Genomic DNA, 25,460 nt, shown 5'->3' with positions numbered 1-25,460 from the left:
CCCTACGTCAGTGATTTCCGCTGCTTCGCTTCAGTCCGCGAGCAGCAATTCGCGACAAGGTCGAGAGTCCTTTTCACAATTCGGATCCTTCACGGACAAGACATTTTTTTATTTATTTATTTCTCTCGCGGAACGCTTTTCAGCTATGCTCCCGGTGCCCAAGCATAGACAACATAACATACATTGCACTAAAACGCTGTAGGAAAGCGAGAAGCGGCTTCTGACGACTGACGGCAGTCGTTTCTATTTTGGAGTCGAACTAGCCTGTTTTTGCCTTCATTCGCAGTACATGGTTTTCACAGAATTTACAGTGACAGGCTCTTGCACTGCGCGATACCGAATGCGTGAGTTTTGTGACTGCACAGAGCAGTCGCTTGAATGTATTCATCGCTTTCCTCAAGCGTTTTGGCATTTGGCACGTACCGGGAGCATAGGGGCAGTCCGAATGGTCGTCTTCCAAGGGTTGAAAGCAGTATTTTCATGCAGCTCTCATAGAGTAAGCGCGATCGTTTGCACTGCAGAGAACTGCCTGCGTAGTATACCACATCGAGCGAAACAGTCACCACAATACTTTGGCAAAACGGCGCAGCAGCAGTAGCTGTAGGCCGCCGCAACCCGCGCATTCACCCACCGTCCATGCATCGTCCATGGTAGGCTACCCTCGATAACAGCGCGCCAGAACAAGGCTCTCCTCTCGCGCAGTGCCTGGGAGAAAGAGTAAGTCCGCTCTGTCGTCTGCTATTCTCTCCCACCGTGTGAATGCTCGCCGCGGACGGACGGACCTCGGATCAGAGGTCACGTGACCGATCGCTTCGCTATTCGGTCCGTCGTGTGAATCCACCTTTATAGGGGCATCGAAATCCACTACATACTATATCTATAGGAAACTTGCACGAAGGGCCTTGCAACGTTCAACCAAGCCTTGTATTAATGGCTGTGAGGCTATCTGCCTGGTCATTGGAAAAGACGTGATTTAAAACGAACTTGGAAAGCTGATTTACCCCGATAAGCAAATCGATTTCTTTGCTGTCATTCAGGCCGGGAAAACCCATCGCGTCAGCAAGATACTTCTTCGCACCAACTAACTGTTTAACAAGCACGTGTGCACTAGGAACTTCACCTAGTGCGTCGCAAATAAACGGAACTTCTACGGCTTCGATTTCGTGCTTGATGTCTTATTGGCTTCGCAGATATAGGCGCACCAAATTGAGCTTGCGTGTCGGTGATTCCGTAGCTGTCCCGAACGTTTTTTTGGCCAAATCGATAGTTTTCACGGGCTTTAGTCCAAAGTTCTATGAGACGTCGGCTCTAATGAAAGTCCGCCTGCGCTGCCGTTATCAAAAATGCCTCTGATGTACATGGAGTGGCTCTCTGTCCACGCTCTAAACGTTTGCAACAGTACTTGTGTCTGCACATCATTAGCAGCTGCAGGCAAATTGACGCCGTTTGCAGTGGTAGCTGCTTGCCGTGAAGAATCAGCATAGTTGCAGATTGAAGTCGCATGCCTCCCTTCGCACTGCACTCAGGGAATGTTACGACGACAGTTTTTTCGACCGATGCCCTGGATTCATTCATCGAAAACAACGGCCGGATCTGGCTACGAGGCTTCTGATAGACGCATGTCGAAAGTGCAAGATTGCGTTCCGTGTAACGTCGAGCGGCAGAAGAAGCAGTCACCGCTTTGACCAGACGTGGTACTGTGCAGCGCAGAAGCCGAAGGCAAGGCGCTCCGACGCCAGCCGCGTGTATCGTCGTTACCACTGCGTGTCGTCACAACCGGTGAGCCATGGCCCACCTCTTGACTGTTCAATGGCCCAACGGATCCAGTTTGTTCTCGAGCTTCCACCTCGATGCGTAGATGCTCCAGCGAACGTTGCAGCTCCGCTTCTGCCGACTGCTGTTCAGTGTCACTTGGTTGAATGTTTCGCTGCTTATAGTAGTCTATCACAACTTCACTCGGTATTACTTTCACAAGAATTTCTATCAGCATGGCAGAGTGAGATAACTCAGGGACACCGAGCGCATGCAACCCTCTGAAGTTGATGGTGAAGTAGTCCAGAAGACTGCGTAACGCAGCCACATCGGCAGGAGACTTGACGGACTTAAGTGTCCGGAGGTTGGCCAAGTACCTCTGAATAATAATCTGTCAATTTCGGAAGCGGGCCTTTAATATGCTGATGGCGTCGCCGTATGAGGTTTCAGGCACTTTGATGCCGTCGATTGCTTGTGCCGCCATTCCAGGGTTTTCAAGTAATGAAAACAATCTATGTTGCTCAGGTTTTGGTTTAGTATGGATGGCATGGTGGTACATGTCCCAAAATGCTGGCCAGTGGGACACGTTGCCGTCAAAGCGGAGCAAGTCGAGCTTTGGCAAGCGAGACCCAACTCGGCCTGGTCGTTCAGCAGCCGCCATCGCAATTGGTTCACTGCCCGCTGTCGGGATCTCACTTGCAGTGTCGGTAGTATGACTAGGAGCACGTACAGCAGAAGGTGGCGCTTGTAATCCCTCGACGTGGTGATGAAGTAGAGCCAAAATGTCTGCGGCCGAGCCTTCGTACTGTAAAACGGATGACAATTCTTCTCCCATCTTCTCGTCCGAAAGAAATGCCTCTAGCGGTTCGTTTAGGGATCGCAGGCCCTCGTTGCATACTCTGAGGCGCTCTTGAAACTGTCTGAAGGCGAGCAGAGTGCCTGTGCTCGATGCGATGAGTTGAGTCACTTCATTCCTCAGACGGGTATGTAAAGCACGCTGGGCGGTACGCTTGGCTTTGACTCCATCTGGAGTAAGAAAGGCGGCTGCCAGATGGACGCTCCTCTTCTCTTGGAGGTTCGCTGTAAGAGCTCCTAGTAGCCTTCCTGGAGGGTCGATGCGTTGTTCCTTGTAACCTCCAGGAAGGATCGATGGTGGAGCTCACGATTGCTTCCCAGGTTTCGGCACCATAAATTGTTAAAGAAGGAAGGCACACCAGCCGCTGATAGCCGTTCTTTACTGCGGTCCCAACAGGTCAACAAAAGCGAAAATAATGTTCAATTGAACAACAGTCTGTGGCGAATGGAATTCTCACGGCTTTTTTGCGAGTTAAGGCGTCGAAGTCTGAGTTGTTTGGTAGCGAATCCTCTGCGGAGGCCGTACAGGAAGGCGAACGATGCGTCGATCGCGGGCCCGAGGAAACACAATACGCTTTCCCGGAGCGCCGCGAGAGTGGCCGGAAGTCTGAATCTTCCCAAGCTCACTGGCGTCGGCGTTCTGCGGTCTGTCATTTTATACACTCGGCTTCTGCCCCGCGCCCACGTTAAGGACAGGCGGTCGCTGCCTCTGCCGGCGTGCTGAATCTTGTTCAGAGGAGCAGCGGGGTCCCGTGAGTTTCGTTCTATCTTTGAGGCAGAAACTCCCGCAACTTCCACTGTGTAATTGGTGACTAAGTGGCACGGGCAGAGGAGATCTTTATTTTTCTTTCCTTTTCATGCCTCAATATAATATATGTGTACTAGGTGAGGCAGCTCACAGTCATCGCTCGGCTGCTGAAACCGAAACAGGCGAGGAAAAAAAAAAACAGTTATCAATTATGCAGTTGGTGTGGTCAAATATCAAGCGGTGACCCATACTACAATGTACTAGGCATTTCTAAAATAATACAGCACAAACTGTAAGGTTAGGTCTAAGAAACTCTTCCCGTTTTTTCTCTCTCTCTCTCTCTTTTTTTTTGTGGACTATTCGGTTCTCCCTTCCGACAGGGAGAGCAGTGACGGAACCGCGTTCGAACACGGCACAGAATACTCTATGCTTGAACCTCAAGCGCGCTCAGACGATTCGGAAGTCAGCAATCAGTGCCGAGCCCTCTGGCGCGAATTCAACTGGATGAAATTTGCACGAAGAGGAAGGAAATGATGTTTCATAAAATGCCGAAATTTCGTAAGAAGGCATCATTTTCTTTACTCTCTTAGAAGATCCACTGACGTGTTTGCATGTTTGTGAGTTTCAAGAAAATGCTAAGCAGTCTGGGCTGTTCTGAATTTAACTTATGTACCCTGCTTGTTTCTTTCCAACTATGATTCAGTTGCCTTTCTCGTGCTTGGTCAGAGTGCTCTTTGGGACGGCGTACCTGCTTCGTATACGGACAAAATCGCAGCGTGCCACATGTTAAGAGTAAGCGCCATGCGCTGGAAAAAGAAAGCGACGAGACGAGGCAATGAGGCGAAGGCGACCTTAGTTCGCTCCGTCAGTATGGGCAAACGAAGGCGGCGTAGAGGTTTCGATGTTTGCGCCACTCTATCATTTCCTAAACACGCGCCCCCAATCTATTTTCAGCCCTATAGCTTAAAAGTTTATGGGGCTGTCTGTCAACCACGGCAAAATAAATGTTTTCTCTACGGTAGCTGTGCAGCCACAGTGGTATGACCAATCCCGTGCGGAATACAGATCATGGATTCACAGGGTAAGTGCACTGTCATGCGGTGCCAGAGCACTCCGGCTTAGTAAACACACCCGTAAACTGCTCTTTGGTCTGGTTGTTGGAGAGCAAACTATTGAAACCAGAAAATGCGCCGTGAGTGATTTCGCACCTATTGGAGCGCTGTGACCGAGAATCGACTACCCGTAGTGCCTGGACTCGTCGTGGTGACCTCGTTCGTAGCCCGCTCCAAATGTTGCGCTTCCGTTACCGAGAAACCGGTTGTTCCATTTATTCCAGTCTTGCGGCTACCCCACAGCAAAATGCAAAACTTCTACGGCAGCGGTGCGATATATACAGCAGCGGCGATGGCAGCGACGACGCGCTTGTTAAATACGGAAACACAGCACCAAGGAGTGGCAACGTAAAACAACCAGAAACGGCTAGCGAGGGTATGATTCAGTAATCGTGCGTGTAGATCCGGGCGAGAAGCGAAATTTTGTGTTTCAGCAGAAACGAGCGACAAGGCAAGTGACACGGGCAAAAGTTTTCGCGCGACGCCTTCGCTCGTGTATTGCCACCATCGCGTGCGCGTACATTTTCGCGTACACGGAGCTCATCCTTTCGTTGTGGTGCATTGTACACGTTCATTCATCAGTAAGCGGGGTTTTGTTGGTTTTACATCAATCATATATGAAGCACCGAGAACACAACTGAGTCACCTGGTGAATTTCCCCTTATTCCGCCGTTATTTTCATGAGGTACTGCACGTGCATGCGACCCATGGTTCCACATGGGCCTTGATCTCAACAACACAAATGGACTCATCAAATCTGCTCGGGGTCTAACTATCAGATACAAAAACAATTGATGGCAGAATACATCTGCATGCACTGTGCATCGGAGTCACTTTTTTTTTAAAACATTTTTTCTAATCTGATTTTCAGCAGTAGATCTATGCCAGCGGCTTAATTGTATTATGCACTCATTTAGCGTGTAGCACGCGATGCTACAACATAAACATATACCCTTGAATAATTTTGCCTTTCATTTTAAACTATTGCAAATTGTAGGGTAGGGTCATGGTCAGCACGCTGTTTACAATTGTTGGGAAATCTTGTCCCACCCTTTGAAGTCGCAGAACAACTTCCGGTCATATTTTTTCTCTTCCATCCAGGAAGCGAAGTCTATCTTCCCAAGTGTCGGAACGTCTGGATTGGATGCCATCGGCACTGGGCGGAGATCGTCGCAGGCCGAGAGACAAGAAAGTGAACTGGAAGCTGATTTCCACGAATCGCTTTATGAGGGTGAAGATGTTGGAAAGAAGAAAAAAATATAGTGTTGCAAGCCGTCTTTCACGGACGCTTTTAGCCATACTTATCTTCCAGCGATAATGAGCGGCTGTCTCAACAGCAGGCGCTAGCCGAAGAGCGCAAAGGTCGGGCTTGACAATTTACAGGGCAGCAGAGAGTTCCGGCTCAAGAACGTTTTGCCAAAGAATGAGTGACGCGGTTCCGCTTTTTGTGCATGGAGTTAATAAATAATTCAAAAATCAACCCGTGCTAGTAATCGCTGCTAGTTCAGTTCTGGTACCTAGTAATCGCTGCTGCATCAACTACCTTGGTTAGTAATCACTCCAGTTACTACCTGCAGTGTGTCTGGGGTAGTAAACGATTAGTACCAGTGCTAGCAAAAGTCGCGGAGAGGTAATGACTGTGGCTTCTAGATTCCTTGGTAACTCGCACGAGTTTATTTTTAAGAGTGTAGACGTTAAGCTCCTTCAATATCATCTCTTGATTTCGCTAATACTTTTATATTTTATGTCTAAGTTGTGCCTCCGATTGACTGATTGCGTCGCAATTTCCCGCCTGGACGACGGCCGTCTAACCTTGGACCACCTTGGACCACGCGAGGAGCCGCCTCGGCCAGCGTCTTCGATTTCATCGCGCCATCGCGCGCTCACACGAAACCTGAAAACCTCCGTCTGTCTAATACCTTGTCCGCATCCTCATCCGGCGAGTCGATGGCTGAAGCCGTGCATGTGTGCTTTTCCTTTGCGACTGTTTTCTTTTTAGGTGTAGTTCGTCCGCAGTGAGTACAGCGTTGATGGCAAGAGTGAGTGCGATCACGGGAGCGAGCGATGGAATATGCGCCATCAACAAGAGCGAACGTTTGAACTGTGCGAAAGAGCGCGAAGAAAGAGTGCAATTGTAGTCCAGTGAATTTTTAATTTAACCCATATATTTTTATATCTTATTCATGCATTGTGTTTTGATTCGTGCTTCTTTATTTCTTTTTTTATACTAACAGGTGGCTTTGGCGAAAGAAAGCAGCACTATCAGTATGAGCGCTTCTAAAGCCATTCCGCGATTGCTTGTTTCTTTATGGCGACAGGAAGACACAGAATCGCATTTCTCAGTAGACAACGCACTTGTAAGAGCTGCATGTGTCTTAAGATGGAATATATTCATCGCTAAAATAGATGTCAAATGTGAGGTGAAAGGGTATGACCAACCCTCACATGCACATTTTTCCCGACACACACACACACACACACACACACACACACACACACACACACACACACACACACACACACACACACACACACACACACACACACACACACACACACACACACACACACACACACACACACACACACACACACACACACACACACACACACACACACACACACACACACACACACACACACACACACACACACACACACACACGCGCGCGCGCGCGCGCGCGAAGGTCTATTTCCCAGCATTCTAGATATTTCGCTGCATCGGGTAAGCACGAACAGGCTATCATCTAAGCGCCTACCATTTCTAAAGCCGTTCTGAAGTTCTCCGAATATCTTTACTTTCTACCCATGCTTGCAACTTTAATTTCACCGCCTGCATGGCCAACCTGTACATAACAGAGTTATGGTAATTGGCCTGTAGGATTTTATTTGCATCCTTTCTCCTTTCCCTTTATAAATCAAATTCATTTTACTCTGCCGCCAGCTGTCCGAATTTGCTTATTAATTATGACTGTTTCCAAAGCTTTTGACAACGTTTCCTTACTTCTTGTACCAAGTTCATTATTCAGCTTGATCGGAATTCCATCTATTTTTGTAGATGTGTTTTTTTGAGCAACATTTTTTTCTGCCTTTTTCCAGTTTAGATTGGTCAGTTCTAAGCTGCTTTGTATTCTGCTATCTTGTGTTGCTTTCTGATTTGCGGATATTACCCTATCGTCGCTCTTAAATGACTTTCTTTACAAGCTGACTTTATTCTTTGCCAATTTGTTCCCTGGTGTATCAACATACCTACCCTTCCACTCTTGTTTCCGTCCTCGTTCTGTTGCACCCTTCCCAGACGTAGCCTTCTATAAACGGTGGATCTTCTAGATCCCTGAGATGGGTCTCGCATAGAGCGTACACACTTATTTTGTCATCCTTCAACTGCTGTTCTATCTCTAACCATTTCGCCATTTTTCTACCTCCTTGCATATTTATGTAGCTCATCCTAGTGTTAAATTTCTTTTTTGTACTTTTCTTTCTCGACCTCCTCCTTGCCATATTTTGGGGCTCAGCCTCCGTTATTACGCTTACTTCTGCTTCACTTCTAAGTACCCCTGTGCACGGAGCCCTAGCGGACCTCCTAAAAAAGCTACAGCCCTGCCTGTCAGGCGCCAGCCGATCCCTCCTCCCTCCCTGCTGGTAAAATGGATGCCATCTCGCTGAAAAGCCCTGGCAAAACCTGCTTTATGCACCTCCCTGTTTACCTCAACCACTTCGAAACGCTTCTCCAGGCTTAACCTTCTTATGTCCTGGTTAACCGCCGATGGGGACATTTGTTATTCACTTGCAGCCGTTTGTCACGCCACCGATGATGCACAGAAGGATTCAGAGCCGCTCATACGGCTCACGGATACCTCCTTCTCCCGAGTGAAACTAGGTACGGACAGGGAGCAATTAGAGCGTGTGCTCGCTGGCGCAAAGGTTGTTTCTCGAAAACATGGGACAGCAACGGATCTGGGAGATGAGGGCAAGGTAGTGCGTTGTCTGATCTGTCAAAGTGTGTCATTGTATCCACATTAATATTATGCGGATCTTGAGTATGGCTGCGAATCCGGTGTGTACGCTCAGGACAGCGGTATATTGCACGGCGCTGGTGAATGGATTGTGCAATTTGGAATGTGCGCGAACAGCCTTATGTTGCTTAACGGTGGCGAGGGAGTCAGTGTAAAAAGGAATAACATCGAATGTGGTTTCGAGCGGAAAAACTGTGTGTCGTTTGAAGCGCTTATCCGCGCTATATGTTGTGCGAGAGTTAAGGATGAGAGGGACCGTACACTGCAGTAGCTCGATCCCTGCAATGCTGAGAGTGATGCATCGGGGATTGTTATACAGCCTGGATGCAGTAAGTGTGCATGATATCGGCGAGAAAGTAGAGCCGTTGTTTGTGTGACCATGGAGGAATGAAGAGTCTGTAAACGACGAAGCTGAAGTGACATTTCGTTAGCTCTGTTTGCCTAACGCTAGTCATTGAGTTCAGTGAATGTATTAAGTTGAGCATACTCTTGCAGAATGGGTATGGGTATAAGACGAGATGGATAAGTTATGGCGCGGATCGCCTCACGATTAACTGCTGCAAGGTAGTCCCACTGTCGGCGGGTGAGACAATGGAATCGTCCTACGACATTATCCGCGGCTGGAAAATGGAGCGTACAAGCTCACAGGCAGTATCAGAATACTTATGCGCGAATCAGACCGACTGTAACGTAAGCCGATTTACGGGTCGCGTTCAGCCACGAGGCTGAGTGCCTGAGGTACGAAGAAAACCTAGAACACGAAGACTTTATACTTAAGTGATCTGAGAATTAATGACTGTAAAAGTAAAATGGATTGCTTTCCATAAGCCAGATTTGTTTCCTATTCGAATTAGAATTAAAAGTGTTTGATTACACGATAGAGTCACACCCAAAGGGAAATCATGATACTAGGCATCCAGTGCGTGCTGGAGCGCCGACTGTTGTACAGAGGCACCTGGATAACAGGATCGCAAGGTTATGTCGCTGACGTACGCAAGAACGCGTGTAGAAGACGTTTTCTTTATAGGGTTCGGAGAAGAACAATAAAGGCAACGTTAAATAATGTGGGGGCGAGGACGGCGTCCTAGGGCGCACGGCGGTTTGAGGCAAAGTGACCAGAAAAGCTTGCCATGCACACATACAGTGAACATGAATTGTTTGTTAAAAGGAACTGAAGAAAGAGAGAAACTGATGCAGAAGAGATCCTGAAAGATGCTGCCAAGAATTGCAGAAGGAAGGGTATTGTCGTATGCATTTGTGATGTCCGTAGCTATCACAGTACGAGCAAGATGGCTGTCAGTATAATGATTAAGTACGATAGCCAAACAGCATGGCCTTCCGTTTAAGTTTGAGGAGAGAATCCAGTTTAAGGTACTAGATAACAACTATTCGATTCCAACCACGTTGACAAGCGAGCTGCGAGAATGTTTATTATAAAGCTTGCAGTTAGTAGGCGCAGGGCGGAGGTCCGATAGAGACACTAATGGCTGACCTGATTTGGGTATCGGAACAACGATAGAATATTTCCACTTTCCCGGAATAACTGCAGAATTCAACATCTCAATGAATATATCAAGTATAGAATGTAAAGCAGACCCAGACTGCGAAACAAGGAGTTAGGTTTTTCCTTCGTGACCGGAGTAGTCTTTGATTTGAGGCGCTCTATGGAGGCTAACAGTTTTGCCATGTTAAACTACGTAGCAACCTCTGCAGGGGGCTCAGAAATTGGTTACATGGGACAAAGGGTAGAAATGGAGCCATGAAGGGGAAGGGGGGATGAAAAAGAAGCTTCATCCGCATTCAGAAGAAGGTGAATGCTTTGCGTGTAACCAGATACTTGAGAAAGGCGTTCAATGGCATGGAATTCACGCCAAAGATGTCGATTGCAAAGAGAAGCGAGCATATCATGTAGCCCAACTTTGGCTGCTAAGTCGCTTTGAGTAGTTCTCGGAAACTACCGCATTTTATACCTACAATATGGACACATCCACCTCTTCAGCAGGCCACTGGTCCGGTGAAGCCTAGTGATGCAGAAATGCAGTGTTGAGTGCCGAAATTCTGCATTCGTTCTGCTGAACTACATTCATGCAGAAAGAATGCTTGCACTTCTGCTGAGCCATGCTGATCTTGTTGACCGTAGAACCTTGCGCGAGATTGACGAAAATGCAAAACAAAAAGAAGTCATACGCTTACGGTGTGCTGCGTTAGTCGCAAATGTTTAGTAAAACAAAACGAAAAATTTTCTTCACTTTTTTTGTGCAGCTGCTATATTCCTTATTTATAGCTTTCTGCGCTCGCAGGGCTGAGCACCCGTCATTGAACGTTTTGCATTTGCATATTTGCTAATAAAAAAGGAAACTTGTAAATGTGGTTTTGAGCAAAGAGAAGGTGCAAGAGCTGTTAGCTTCACGGTGGACGCTTCAACAGCGTCACAGGAAAGATAGAAAGAAGGGGGTGAGATAATTAGAATAGAGTTTTTGTAGCAGAGGACTCCGAAATAAAAAATCTGCTCCAGTGCCTCCTGCAAGCATGTATCCACGGGAGGGAGGTTTAGTAGTCTTAAATCCTTTCCCTCGTTCCCTCCATATCCACCCCAACCCCTTCTCTGCCCTTTTATTACGTAAGGCTACTTGGGCGTTTTCCGAAAAACATTCTCACTGCGTCCTTGCTAGTAACGGAGTTGAAGGTTTACCAAAGAACAGAAGAGTGTCTCTTTGCCAGAGATATAATCAAAACTACGCAAGTACACACTCCGTCAAAAGTTTGCAGATGAAAAGATTTACTTCTGATCCACACCGTGTGATTTGTAATGTACTATCGGGGACAAAAGTCTGTGGACCATGCAAGGTGAAGCCAAAGCGCATAAGTTTCATTTTGGTCAGTAGCCTAGGACCATACTTGTCGATGTGAAAGTTGCATTTCAGTTCTTTCTTGTGTGATAGAGAAATAAGGTGACAATTCGTTTACATCGTGTTTCCAGTCGAAAATCGCCTGACGTGCGGTTCCGATATTTTTGTCATCGATAACCATACTGTTTTGACCACCTGAAGGTGAGGTTGTTGGTACTACCCTCTCCAATGATTTACATGTGTACATGTCATAAACAGCGCATCTACTTCGTTTAGTAGAAATATAAAACATTTATTTGGGAAAATGGATTAGGATTAAGGGCGAGGTTGGTCGGGTCCTCAGTCCGGGACTCCGTTAGTGATGCAAATGCCCAAACTCTCGCAAGCAAGATTATTTGTGCCGCAGACAAGGCCACTTCCCAATCCGCCCACGTTGGTTTTTTTTTTTACGAGGTCCTTTGTTGTTTAAATGGCTTTTTTTTTTCTTTGGGTTGTGCCGAGTAGATGGTTGTGACCTGGTTTTTTTCATAGCTTGATATTTGTGTGTTTTGTTCGTCTAAAATATTCTATAGGATTACCTTTGATCAATATTTCATGTCTGAGGACTAAGAGAAGCGCTCGTGAATCTGTACGTCGACTTCGGCAATTTTCAAAAAAATTACCAGATACCTTGCCACAACCCAGTTATTCTGGCATAATCGCGGTTGCCTCAATATCAGAAGTTTTTATTCTCAACATTTATAGCACTCAAATTAGGCCTCCCAAATTTCTACCGCCATTCCTCAGTGTCCCAAGTCGCGCAAAAGCTACTACAGTTAATCGCAACTGAGTTCCAGTAAAAGAAAAAACAAAACATTCCCCTGTGCTTTCCTTGGCGTCTTTAACCGTCGGCACTCTTCCCAGTAAACTTGGCGGTATGTTACGCGCTTGTCGTAGAGGCCAGCGATTGTATGGCACCACCTAATTCCTGTGCCATTTCAGCGAGGACTCGCCGAAAAGTCTACACGTCGAAGAATACTGGTCCTGGATTGTGGCGCAACCGCTCTTGCTTGCTCTTTGTAGCAGAATTTCCTCTTAGCACTCTTTTAATTGCTTCTGTTTGGATTATGCAGCAAAATATATATTGGTATGTTGGAAAGCATTTGTTTCAGCAGTGAAGACTGTGCAATCAATCCACACCCACAGGGGAAAAATACAGGCGGGAAATCTGAGCGAAATGAAAAACGTACAAATTTAATGTTTACGACAGCGAATGTGAAAGAAACGATCCATGTGCCGCTGGTGTTCGCGTTGGGTTATCAGCAGTTCGAAAAAAGGCTGCATGAAGCCAAGTGGCGAAAATGGCACTTCCCACATAAAGTCAGAAGCGTCTCCTGGACCCATCACCATGAATGATACGCGACATGATGAAGTCTAAGATGCCTCGGAGACCGACTAAGCAGAACAGTTTGATGCCGAGTAGGATTCCCATTTTGTGCAAGGTGATGCTCGTTCTTGCTGGTTGTTGCCAAAAGCAGCTTATTCGCAGTACGTTGATGATGGAGGCGTCTGTAGAGGCTGCGCAGGGCGCCATTTGTGTCAATGTAAATGAACCGTCCTGGAGTCGTTCAATTCACTCTCTCGAAGAACGCATGGCCCGGTACTTGGTGAACACTTCGTCGATGTCGGCGTAGCAGCCTTGTAGGTGCCTGCAAAAACACAAAGTAAGTTGTAAGGCAGATTGCTACATAGTCGAAGAAAGAAAAAGGTACATAGTCGAAGAAAGAACGGTCGATGTTATCTGCCCCACCCCCGAAAAACACACACACACTGGAAATGCAGCGTGAAGGATGAAACTATGGATGCTTAAAACTGAAGCAGCCGCTAGCGACTAGTGATGCTGGTGAACGCGTGGTATATGTGTGCGACAAAACAGGTCACGACAGCTAACATTTGAGCATAAACTGATTATTGCATTGACAACGAAAATACGAGGTTTGAGGAAGCTTTGTTATCCCCGTGAACATTGTAAATGACACAAGCTATATGAAACAGAATGGATGATAAAGTGAGCTGTCCCATGTCCTATTTTACTGCATAGACTTCTGCCTTAATGACCTAAAACAATGTGTGCACGTTTGAGAAAGCTCATACTAGGCCTAGTAGGCACATACAAGAAGGAAACTTTTTAATATGTGAGCAGAAATGCACACTATAAACATAGTCTTGCCTTGTTAACGCGATGAAATCGATAAGCGGCAGCAAAAGGGCCAGGTGATGTGCATGTATATGTCCGACAGCGCATTAAATGGCGAATTGCAAGCCTATTTTGCCACAACACGACTTTAATCTTTCTACTTGCAAGCTTAGCTTGTTTCTTGTCAACATGCCTTGAACCTTTTTTTTTTTTTTTGTACCGATTCGCATGACTGAAATCTGTGCTTATGCGGTCACAACACAGCACAACATATCAACACTGCACAACACTTCTCCCTCCCTCGCTTTACCTCTGTGTATTTGAGAAGGCGCGATACAGGTTCGCTGCGAGGATACCGCGTTTTTTTACAGTGCGATATGTTAATTCGAGAGTGCCCACGCGAATCGCGCTTACCGGTATTTCGTGTAAGCTGTTCCAAACAATGCAATTCCGTGCAGCAGAGCATGACCGAAAAGAGGGCGGCGGCGAGCAAGCAGGGGACATTTTTTTCACTCCGCTCGGGATCCCGCCCACAGAGGCGTGACCGTCCCAACCTTATATCCGTAGCCCTCGTCAAATTTCTGAAATCGTTCACGAGACAGGCAAGCTAGAGTTCGTAGTCATTTCAGGTAGTACGTTCAGCACAGCGTGGTCCTGGGTCTAAACTGGAGAAAGAGACTCCACACATCTTTTTGTGCACAATCATATCCTATGCCACTGACCACTGGTTTTCTCATTACCACTTGCGTAATAGGCTTTAAAGTTGCCTTTATTCACAACTTCCTCCTCTATGAATAGGGAGTACCAGAGAGCTTGAAAGCATGCGCAGAATCCGTTGTAGACGGCTTAGTGAGCTGTGGTCAATTAAGATGATATGATGTGTGCTCGGAAAACTAAGGAGGCTGTTATATGACGCCTACCTGGATACTCTCGTGGGGTCGAAACTCGTCCTGCCGTGCAGGACACGGCGGTTGTTGAAGGTAACAAGGTCCCCTGGCACCATGTTGAAGCACAGCTCGGAGTTGGGGTCGCGCATCTTCTGAGCGAACTCCCTGCGTACATAGAGACAGAGACGGCTGCCTTCAGACGGCATAGTCTTCGCAGAACAATGAAATCAGCGCCGAGATTTGAACGGAAACTGACTGTGTAACAAATGCGAAGTGCAGTTTCAGTCTGAGTCACCCAGGAAGCACGTTTATGAGCCTTCATGTCATTGACGGTAGTTTCAGTTTCACGGCGCATATGCTGTTCAAAATTGCGGACAAAATGAGAGTTCTGTTTTTTAATTACTGAATACTGCGCAGATGCAGATTCCTGAACCGACCGTACGGTGCTGACGGCGGCCTACATTGTCTGCAAGGCAGTTCATTTCATGACTTCCGAAACGGGGGCGAACCGATATTCGGAAAATTGCAAATGGCAAATTATTATTATTAAATCGAATGCGATTCTATTCGGTAATACGAATGAATCAAATACTGTATCTTCAAAATTAAGCGAAACGAATGGAATATGTAGCTTTCTGAATGTTTTTTGAATAAAAGGAGAGACGTTCCAACAAAACCTGCAATGTTTTTTTTTCTTGTACGACTGATAAAAAAAACGGGACCTACACCGACGCCGCGCACGCTCCAGCAGTGACCAGTAGGCGCTGGATGAACGGTTCAGAACCGCTGCGCAGTGCTCCGGTGAGGCGACGTTCATAACGTTCACAAAGGCTGAACGACGCGGCAGGTGTCAGGCGACTTCAGCAAACTGCCATGACTGCCGCCTTGAGCACAAGGCCTAAATAAAGATTTTTCTCCTATCTTCTGCTCATAGGTAGTTGTCCTCTGTATGGTATTTTCAGGTGGGCGTTTTTGTCATCAAAAAGAAAAAAATATTTTTCGGCAATGAAATGAACGCTCGAAACGAAATGAAACAAGTGTGACAGATACTGCGCCTTTTCCTCCCTGTGAACCAATTAATAATAATTAATAATAATGAACGCTCGTACAGCTGACTTACTGAACTCGTGTCGCGGTTCCTTAGTGGAGTATTGCGTTGCGTCCTTAAACAGCCATGGATGAAGACTAAACGCCATGCCGTCGCTGGCTATTCTATGTTTCACACTATTGCTTGAGTGATATTCGCAAAAACAGCAAACATTAAAACAAATCAGTTCGTACTAGATTCCATTTTATCATTATTCGATTCGTGTTCGATATGGTTCTGTGACTATTCGATTCGTGTTTGATTCGGTAGTGAAGTAATATTATCCAGATTCGATCGGTAGCGCAGCTACACTACTCGTTTTCGACTGGCTTTGGAAAACAATAGACACGGCGCTTTAGTGTGTTTAAGAGCGGAAGGGGCGAAATCTACTTTGCAGGACTGTTTCCTCTAACTGTACCGTCATTTGCATCTCTACTATAATAATAATACTAATACTAATACTAATAATAATAATAATAATAATAATAATAATAATAATAATAATAATAATAATAATAATAATAATAATAATAATAATAATAATAATAATAAATTCCTACAGCTAGTATCATCATTATCAACTAAATCTACCGTCATTGTCACCGCTACTATCATAATCATTGTCACTAACTGCATCGTCCCCACGCTAGACGAGGAGAATTACGATCGCTTTATTCCGAGCTCAGCGTGGCGCAGTGGTTAGCGCGCTCAGCTGGAGATCGGAGGGATAGTGGCTCGACTCGTGGTGGTGACACTTTTGTTTTCTAATTTCATGCGGCGAACATTCCCGGCGAACAAGTCCAGCGAACGGACACGAACGTCATCCACGAGCCTAGAAACACTTTCGTTTTAAAAAGTGCTTTTCGTACACCCCAACGACATCATATGGCGGATGAAAAATAGTTCAGGAATCAACACTGGCGTAAAACATGCAACTGCGGACGGCAGGGTCACCCACTTGAGTGCGTGGTAGAAGGGCGCCACGAGGTGTGGAGACACCTGGAGTGGTGCCATCGTCCGGTTGTTGTAATGTATCTCATACACGTTGCCCTCCTTGTTCACGCAGATTACCGGCCTCGTCTGGCTGTACCGCATCTGCGCCAGGTAAAAACGAAGACACTAGTGAGCACAAAGAGAATATCAGATATTCCTAACAGCCCGCCCGCAAGCACGTAAGGTCATGGACAAAGGTTTGCAGAAGGTGACTTGTTAGCCAGCCCGCTGATCATCTTTCCGAGGTTTGTGCATTTTCCCCTCCTGCTTTTATGCTTTTTGCTGACCTGTTTTGCAAGATCTCGTAGAATATTTTTTTTTTTCCCGCAAAAACGCACCCCTAAGCTTCTGTAGATAGGTGACAGCAAGAATTATTATTTTCTTGTAAATGCCACCTTCGCACTGGTCACCATTCTTTTTTTTTCATCCGTTTGTCCCCAAGTAACAAACTCGACATGGCGCTACCAATTGTTATTTTTTGATTTGTATTTATAAACATGCCGTCTGAGCTGCATGCACGTTGCTGAGGGTTATGCCGCAGCGTCATTATGATCAAGAAATCTAACTGCCAAAATCGGATTGTAGCTCCCTGAAAAGGGGCTATTTCATCGGGCATCACTCAACCGCATTCATCAACACTAAACATGAACGTTGTTAATCCAATATTCGGGGGAGACGCCTCAGGTGCAACAGATGAATAGATTTCTGTGAGCGAGTAATTATTCACTTCCGTCCTCTAATTCACAGCCACAGAAGTAAAAATTAAATGTGCACAGCCTTATCAGATGCAACACAATTAAATAAAAACGTTTTTCCAACTTTTCCTTTACTGAATCCGTCTTCCAACTTCGAAGTTTCTAAGCAAGATTCATAGTTTCTTTGAGGCCGTACGGCGGTGCTGAGCGCAATCTCAGAAGTCCAAAATATTATGAAACTTGAAACCACTAGGATAAAAGGGGAGAGTTTTTTGTTGACTTCTAGACGAAGTGGCACAATAAATGTGTAAAACTGAAGCACACATTCTTTTCTTTTCTTTTTTTTTTTTTACCGAGCAGTGTGCGTTTCACTTGTCATGCCCTGCGGATCAACTTTACTAGTTAGTAAGGTTGCTGTGAATCCTTTCTCAGTCTGTAGTCATTTGGCGCTGATTTTTTTCCCTTTTTCAGGTAAGAATGCCTAGGATTACGGCACAAAATAGGCCGCAATACCAACGCGTAGTGAAACCAAGTTTTCAGGTGAAATGATAAACATGACTGAAATGTCTACGCGTATGATGTTTTTGAAAACTGGGCAGGAGGAACGGCTCAGGCGAGGACTCGATTTGACAGATATTGCGCATATCGCACCAACAACACACAGTCTATCACCGCTGTGCTGCCATCCATTGTCCAAACGTAGGCACCGACAATCTGCTATCCATTGGTAAAACACACCGCTGTCATGACACCTATGCATCGTTGGCTTTACTGCAGAGAGATAAGAAAAAGCTTACCGCTGGTGTTTCGAACTGATAATTTGGCTGCTTTGTGCAACGGTAACGCGGTCTTAGCGAATGCAAAAGTGTCTTACCACTCCCACTATGCCCAAAAATAAGTACAAAGAAAGGGTGCTCTCTTTCCAACACGAAAAACCCACAAAGAACAACAGAAAGGCTGGCGTGGAAGCAGCACAAAAGATCGCATGGTGGTAGTTCGGGGTGTCCTTTCCAGAACCGGCTCAGGGCATGCCCCAACGCGGCATCAATATGTCAGTTGCAGCGCAATACACAGCTCGCATACTGATGGCAGGTATGCGATGATGACGACTCACATTGTGCGAGATAATGCTGAACTGCACGGGTGTGGAGGAGAGAATGTGGAAGGCCGCTGGGCTATTCTCTCGCATCCAGTTGGCTACCATGAAGCCGTCCACGAAGAAGGACTTGCCGCCCGTGTCCTCCTTGGCGTCCATGGCCTTCAGGCAGTGCAGCATCTGCATGCCTGCGAGAAGCACAAGGAGCCCGCTTGTGACTCGTGACGATGTCTGCATGTTGCCAGCTTCGGGCAACACTGCGGGCATCTTGGCGCTACGCGTTCGAAATTCGCGCATCTTTGTCGCATTGGGTAGAACACAGCGCATAGGGTCGACGGACAGAGAACCAGGATGGAGACAGACAAGCGCTCGTCTGTGTGCATCTTCGTCCCTTATTGTCCGTCGTTGCTTCGCGCTATTTTTGTGCCTAATATGAATCACTACCAGATAGCCCAAATGACCATCCGTCTCTGAGTATAAGTAAGAGTTTTTTGCGTCTGCACTGCATTATTGACGCTGCTGAACGGCGACACTGTTCTGTCCGAAAAGAAAGGTAGAGGTTCAACTATCCTTGAACCAAGTTTCACGAGTATTAGCCATCGGCCGCAGCCGCATTCACTGCTGCTGCTTCGATCTCGGCTCACTTCCGCACTTGGTAAGTTTCTTGGCAACGGCCTAGTCTGGCTTCTCGTTGTTCGATGGTATGGGCAGCCTATCTGGCATGGCTGTGGTCTCTGTCTTTAGCAAGATAGCGTATACGTATGACGTATTTAACGACATTAAATGCAATATTGGCGCAGATAGAACTTCACGAAGACGATGATGTTCAATGCACAGCGGAAGAGGGTTCTGCAGTTGGAACTTGATGAAGATTACTATGCTTGCTACACAGCGCGAGATGAAACATGTGGATGGATGTATGGATAGATGGAATATAGGAGCGTCCTCTTTGAAACGGGGTGGTAGCAGTTGCTATCATGCTCATTTTTCTCCCTATATCTTCATTATTACTTTAGATTGGTTAACTACACCATCATTCTATTTATTGAATTTTTGTTTCTACATTACTGACATTATGTTACCTTTCTGCTTTTAAGGCACCAATCTTCCAGTCGTTTTCTGCTAGCTTCCACCGCCGGTTTATTAACCCGGTCACTGATATCTCTAAACCCCAAAACTTCAGGAAGAGTGACTTCGCCTGCATCGACTTCCGTCATTCGAGTATAATATGGTCAATTGTTTAACTGGAGTTAAACAATTGGCACATGAGTACGCGGCGCCATCTGCGGAACGCATGAGGTACTAGGTGTGGGAAACGCGAAATAACGCGAACGCGCAAATAAATGAAGTGCAGTTAACGGTCTAAAACTTCTTTACGCGAATTTCTGTGTTACCGCTCACAAGGAACCTGTGCAGGAGTATGAGCATTACTGTCGCCATATTTGGCTCTACTCATTTTTTGTGCTGTATACCCTTGTCCCTGAATGTATATTTTACAGTCAGGTGGCATGGCACGTAGGGTGAAGATTAGATTGTAGCTGACTTCGCAGAAAATACAATCATTTTACTATTTTGTCTGCACAACAATACAGCTGTTGCTGCCATGATTCGGTGTCCTCACCTTGAGTTCGGCAACCAAACGAAAAAATGAACCACCGTGCCAGTCGGCTCTTAATCCTAAGCACGCTAACAACTTGTTCGCTTTGTGCCGAATGTGCAATGGTACTTCCATTCCTACCGATTACGATGCGGCAAGGTGGCACGCTGGTTCGTGCGACGCGAGTATTTGCAGAAAAATATCATGAGCGAATCCCGGAGCTTATCATTAGGGCAAAGGCGACGGACAAAGGTCAGCCCGGCGGTCGGTGCCTTCGCGGCAGTGTTGCTTGGTGATCGATTCGCGCTCTCCCCACATCGAGAGCCCCACTTACCGGGCGAATTCTCGCGGTAGTTCATGTCGGTGTGGTGCTCCAGGTACATGCCGGTGTAGGCCAGGTGTCCCGGGTCGCTCTGGATGGGTTCGCAAACCACGTCGAACGTGTCGCCCCAAATGGTAGACTTGACGTACGCAACTCGCTTGACAGCGTTCAGTATTTCTCCTTTCTCGCATGGCACACCTGCAGAAGAAAAACGAGACACGGTGTTAAAACTTGTTCTGAGGCTTATACTAGTTCCGAACAAAACTTCCCCACTCGAATTTTACTTTGAAGACACAAGTACTGAAGGTCAAGAATTAATGCGTAATGAAACGGTATATAAAAAAAAAGCAACAACAGTATAAGCTCCTCATTGTATTTGGAGAATGAAAAGCAACTTCATCACTGCATTCAGTATTTGTTTTGTCTCTACTGGTCTCCACGTAAGGGGGTCTACTTAAGTTAAAAACAAGGCAGATAGCTATGTAACGGGAAATTGTAGGTGTAATGGTAGGTGTAATGGTAAGAAATGGAAGCATGCACAGTGGGCTAGAGAAATAATTCGAGTTGGATGAAGTTCTAGTTGAAATCAAGAAGAAGAAACGGGCATGGGAGAGAGGATAACCGATGGTCTCTAAGATAACAAATTTCAAAGGAAGGAAAGCGTAGCAGGGGGCGGCAGAAAATTAGATGGGAGGACAAGTTTAGAAGGTTTGCAGGGGTCAAGTGGATACAACTAGCACAGGACAGGGTTAATTGGAGGATTATAGGAGAGGCCTTCGCCCTGCAGTGGATATAGTCCGGCTGACGATGATGATGGTGACGACGATGATGATTTGTTTTGTCTATATTCCACTATATGTGCCTTTTGATGCGTCCGCGATGCGTGAGAACCGAAATAACCCATACAATCGTTTTGATGCGAATCATCCTTTGATTTCAATTCTCCTAACCCACAGGCGTCAGAGTAGCGCCGCTAGTTTAAGCTGTATCATGCACATGGACAAGCCAGAGTCCACAGAAGCTTCGCTTAAAGTACAGGGCCGGGTAGTTTGGCAGCTGGACAGTGATCGGAAAGGCTTCCTTCGGTGCCATTAAATGCATGCGTCTGCGAGCGCTAGCTGAGCTGCACCGCGTCTCAATGGCGTCCACCCATGCCATATACCTCGGAGTAAGACAACGCCGAACTTGTACATGCAGTCAAGCCAGCGGTAGAGGCCATCGTCTGAGTCCATGAATTCACGGTAGGAGACCTCTGGAAAGCTCTTCCAGATGGATAGCCGGTCCCAGTACTCCATCGGCGGCAGCGGGGGATGTGGCTCGTCCGTGTCCGGGTTCATCATGTAGCTACGCGCAGTCCGGTACAACCTGCGCCGACAGTCGGCAGTACAGAGACGTGAACCACCTGCCATAGCAGTCGTCACAGTGATTATTTTATTTCTGGAATATATTTCTTAACCAAGGAACGTCTTGACTATATAAAATATTTCCAAGAACCCCTCTTGACCCCTTATTTTCCTGAAAATTGCCCTCATAGGAAAGCACAATTTTTTCAAAAACAATTTGGTTTTTCACTTCAAGAGGGAAAATAATTTTTGGCGTTATATCGCAAATAAAAGTCTGCACGAGGTAATTGACACAAAGATTTCAATTCTTCGTACGACGCGTATCCAAACATGCAGTTTCGCAAAATCACAAAACATGATATTCTTGAAAAAAAAAAAAAACTACAAAATTTGCTCAAATACAAATGCCCGTTCATATCAATGCATTTTTCCACGAATGCAGCCATTTTATATTAATGCGCCTGCATAAGAAACTAGCTAGAGCTGGGTAATGTCTTTGCCCTCTGCCAACTTCTGAGCTTCCTGCCATTTGTTCTGCACTTATTGGTGCTGTTTAGTACGTGAAAATCGATTCACCCACTAATTTTTTTAGGCACACACTGGCTACTCTTAGGCTTTACCGAATATGACTGCACAAAGCCCGCCCCTAGTAAAATTCCCTTCTTTTATGCCATAAATCCTCCAACCGCTGTTTACTCGCCACACGTGCATTTATTCACGGTACTTTCTTTATCACTGACCCTTGTGCATGCTTAAAGCGAGATGCACTGTCACTGCATCGAAATCTGAAAGAATATTGCTTCAGCATCAGAAAACAGCTTCGCGTGTTTTTCGGATTTCCCAACACTGTACATGAATCATCACCTCGTGCATATTTCCTTTTGCAGGTTCACTTTACAATGCACCATTATCTCGCTTCAAGCAACTGGGCATAACCTTTAGTATTATCTTCACTTTTTTTACACTTCTTTTCTCATTCTATATATATATATGTCAGTATATTACCTAACCAATAGTCAAATTGATCGAGTTTATAACCTCTACTGCACTGCGTCTGAGCTTAAGTCTTTACTAGCTCCAAATTCGAATTTCGTGATCTCTAATCTCGTTTTAATCTCACTTTTATGCAGATGCCAAAGTCTTTTTAAGGAACGCTGATCAGGAATTGAGAATTTTAAAGCGTGGTTCACTTAGAGTGAAGTGCATCAGCGCCACGTGACATTCCAAACTAGAAACAGCCAGTGCGTGGACTGACCAGAGAGGGTCATACGACGACTGATGGGTGCCCTGCGAGTCGCCCCAGGTGACCTCGAGACTGCCTTCCGGGGACACTTCCATGCTGACGGGACGGACGCTGAAGTCCAGTCCTGCTGTGTCCACCAACTTCTGCTTGCTGTCTGGATGGATACAGTTGGGGCAGTTGCAGTTGTCCCGAAGCTGTGCCGTGCAGGGGAGAAGATCATCAGCTTGTGTTTTAGAATGTTCAGAGAGCGCACGCACTTTGGCAACTGCCACCGCAAATTACGGGAAACGCGAACCCCTGAAAAAACGTACACTATCAGGGCGGTCGGCTATTTTAGGACAGAAACGCCGTAGCGGCTTCGACCACGTCAAATGTTCGTTAGTGGGCTATTTAGAGGAGCTTCTGCTCTTTCTGTTACTCTGGTTGTATAGTCAGCGGTTCAATAGAATATTGTCTGATCAGGTAGTAGCATAGTGAAATGAAGCTCAGGTCACTGACCTTGAGTCTTTGACATGGCCAGTCACTGAAGTTTCGATCTGTTCTGGTTGCGTACTTTTACTATTAGAGCTGGTTGGTTGCTGCTCCATAAGCACGAATAAGGGGAGTAGCTCACCCAGATGTAGTTCAGTTCGCAGGCCTGGTCATCGTTGAAGATGACCTTCACCGTGTGCGCTCCGGTGGGAAGGGCGGTGGTTACGTTCAGCGGCTGCTGCTGCTGCTGCTTCTGCAGCTGTTCCAAGGCGGCCGTGCCTGCGAGCGAAGAATAGCGCCGTCATTGTTACCGCAGATTTGCTAAGACATGTTCTGAGCAAAGCCTTCATTCCGGAAGAAGGCAGTCCAGGGCTTCGAGACGGCCAGCCATGTCTAGGGGCACTTTTTATCACTGAGGTATTATCAACTTAGCCACAGAGGCAATATACGTCCAGAGAAAAAAACATGCAAGGATCAGACATTAAACATTCGTCGTTATTTAGATTTTCATTCATCCATGAGAAGCCGAAAAGAGCGAGCGTAAGCCTTCAGTCTTGAATATTTTCAGTAGAAAATATCCGGACTACTGCAATGGTGCGAGCAGTCGTCTGCGGCATGTAAGTACCTGTATTATTTCTCCTCAATGTTTAGATGATCTCACGTACAGACGTCGATACATTTATCAAAAGGTGTTCAGAGAGAATTGATGTAATAAGCGCAGTTGTCGGTAGACTGAGAGCAACACTACGCGAATTAAAGATGCTCAAGCCGCCGATAAGCGATCTTTGAAAGGGGAGAAACTACATCGTCGTCTTGTAAGCCGTCTGCTCAATGAATAAACATTGCTGCATAAAGTAGGGCTGATTCTACGTGCATAGTATTTGAGAATCGCACAGAAAGGCTGGTATGACTACATTCAAATGAGCCAGCGTAGGTCTTTTGTAATACTGAGAAATTGCTAGCAGCTGAAGGATGATATCAGACTTACTGAGAGATGTTGTTACGCCAGTAGAATGCCGCTAAATTTTACAAATGTGTTCACGTATGTTCCACCAGGAAAAAACAAATCGCTATTTCGCCATTCCCTCTATAAAGAAGCAATTAAATAAGAAACTACGTGTAAGTGTCTAGTTATTTATTCCAGGATATACATGGCCAGCACATGTTATCAATGTAGCAAGAAAGTCAGGTAGATCCCTCAGTATTTCCGGCGTAATATAGAACGTGAGCATAAGTAGGCGGCATAACAGACTTACGTCAGGCCCACCTTAGAGTATCAATACCCTGTATGGGTCCTGCTTTGTAATATTCATGTACATATAGCCGAGCGCGCATTCCACCTGCTGGTGCACTATTTGTCCCTGGCCTCTACGAGCGCTTCCTTAGAATGAGCGAAGTGAAAAAAAAAAAAAAAAGAAAGAACAGGGCTGGGTTCCACAGAATGAACGACGTAGGGCTCTGCGCCAAAAGCTCTTGTACACAATCTAACAAGATCAAAGAGGATTTGTATCCCCATCATATCGTATTGCCACTCACCACGTTATGCAAATTTACGAATTGGTCACAATAACAAATTACGATCGTGAGCTGAAGGACAAATATTTTGCAATATTTTTTTTTTTTGCGTGAACCATCAATGAATGGTATTCAGAAGAATCTCGGCGGATTTGTCTCACCACTTCAGTTTGCACTTTACCGTTTCTTATAAATGCTTATAAATACTTACAACACCCGCAATTATTGGTTCTTCGTGTTTTGCTCAATAAAAAGAAAAAAGGCAATGTCTAAGTCCGCTAGACCATCAACCGACCACGCTTGGCTGTGGCTTAGAGTATGAAATTTACCGCTGCTCTCTGCTTACTCAGCGCAGTCCCCACCGTTCAGAGCTGAGTCACCGTATTTCGCAGAAAAACGAGAGCGCATTACGGAACAGCCGTCGACTTGGCGGAGGCAGGGCCGCTTTCGGTGTCCGCAGCAGCTGCAGAGTAGGTGCCCGCCAAGGACCCAGGCTTCGCGTGAAGCCCGCCCTTGCCAGCGACAGCATAGTGCCGCTGGCGACCGCGGCGGCCCAGCTGGGAGGCGTCTTTCTTCTTTTCCTTTTTCTACCCTCAGAACGCATGGCACGCATAAAACACGTCGCTTTCTCTTCGGCTTTCTAGGCCCTTCGTGTACCGCTAGAGGGCGATTACACTTCTCCAGTTATAACTTTAATCGGCTA

General features: G+C 46.2%; 1 protein-coding gene across 1 annotated transcript in view; it reads right to left on the bottom strand.

The window, feature by feature from the left end:
* Window positions 1–12,544: 12,544 nt before the first annotated feature.
* The window catches only part of LOC146192241 (uncharacterized), a 42,750-nt gene continuing 29,834 nt past the window's right edge, over window positions 12,545–25,460 (bottom strand). The window contains exons 3-10 of the mRNA XM_084600028.1: window positions 23,385–23,521; window positions 22,784–22,965; window positions 21,348–21,550; window positions 20,198–20,383; window positions 18,285–18,454; window positions 16,441–16,577; window positions 14,429–14,560; window positions 12,545–13,020 (exon numbers count right to left, since the gene is read on the bottom strand). Coding sequence (XP_084456154.1) covers window positions 12,945–13,020; window positions 14,429–14,560; window positions 16,441–16,577; window positions 18,285–18,454; window positions 20,198–20,383; window positions 21,348–21,550; window positions 22,784–22,965; window positions 23,385–23,521 — 1,223 coding nt within the window. The 3' untranslated portion in view covers window positions 12,545–12,944. The remainder of the gene's footprint in view (window positions 13,021–14,428; window positions 14,561–16,440; window positions 16,578–18,284; window positions 18,455–20,197; window positions 20,384–21,347; window positions 21,551–22,783; window positions 22,966–23,384; window positions 23,522–25,460) is intronic.

This window comes from Amblyomma maculatum, chromosome 4 (assembly GCF_055883805.1).
Source record: "Amblyomma maculatum isolate TAMU_Amacu chromosome 4, ASM5588380v1, whole genome shotgun sequence".
Taxonomy (NCBI): Eukaryota; Metazoa; Arthropoda; class Arachnida; order Ixodida; family Ixodidae; genus Amblyomma; species Amblyomma maculatum.
Note: the sequence above shows the minus strand (reverse complement) of the source record. Positions and strands in the feature narration are given on the sequence as shown.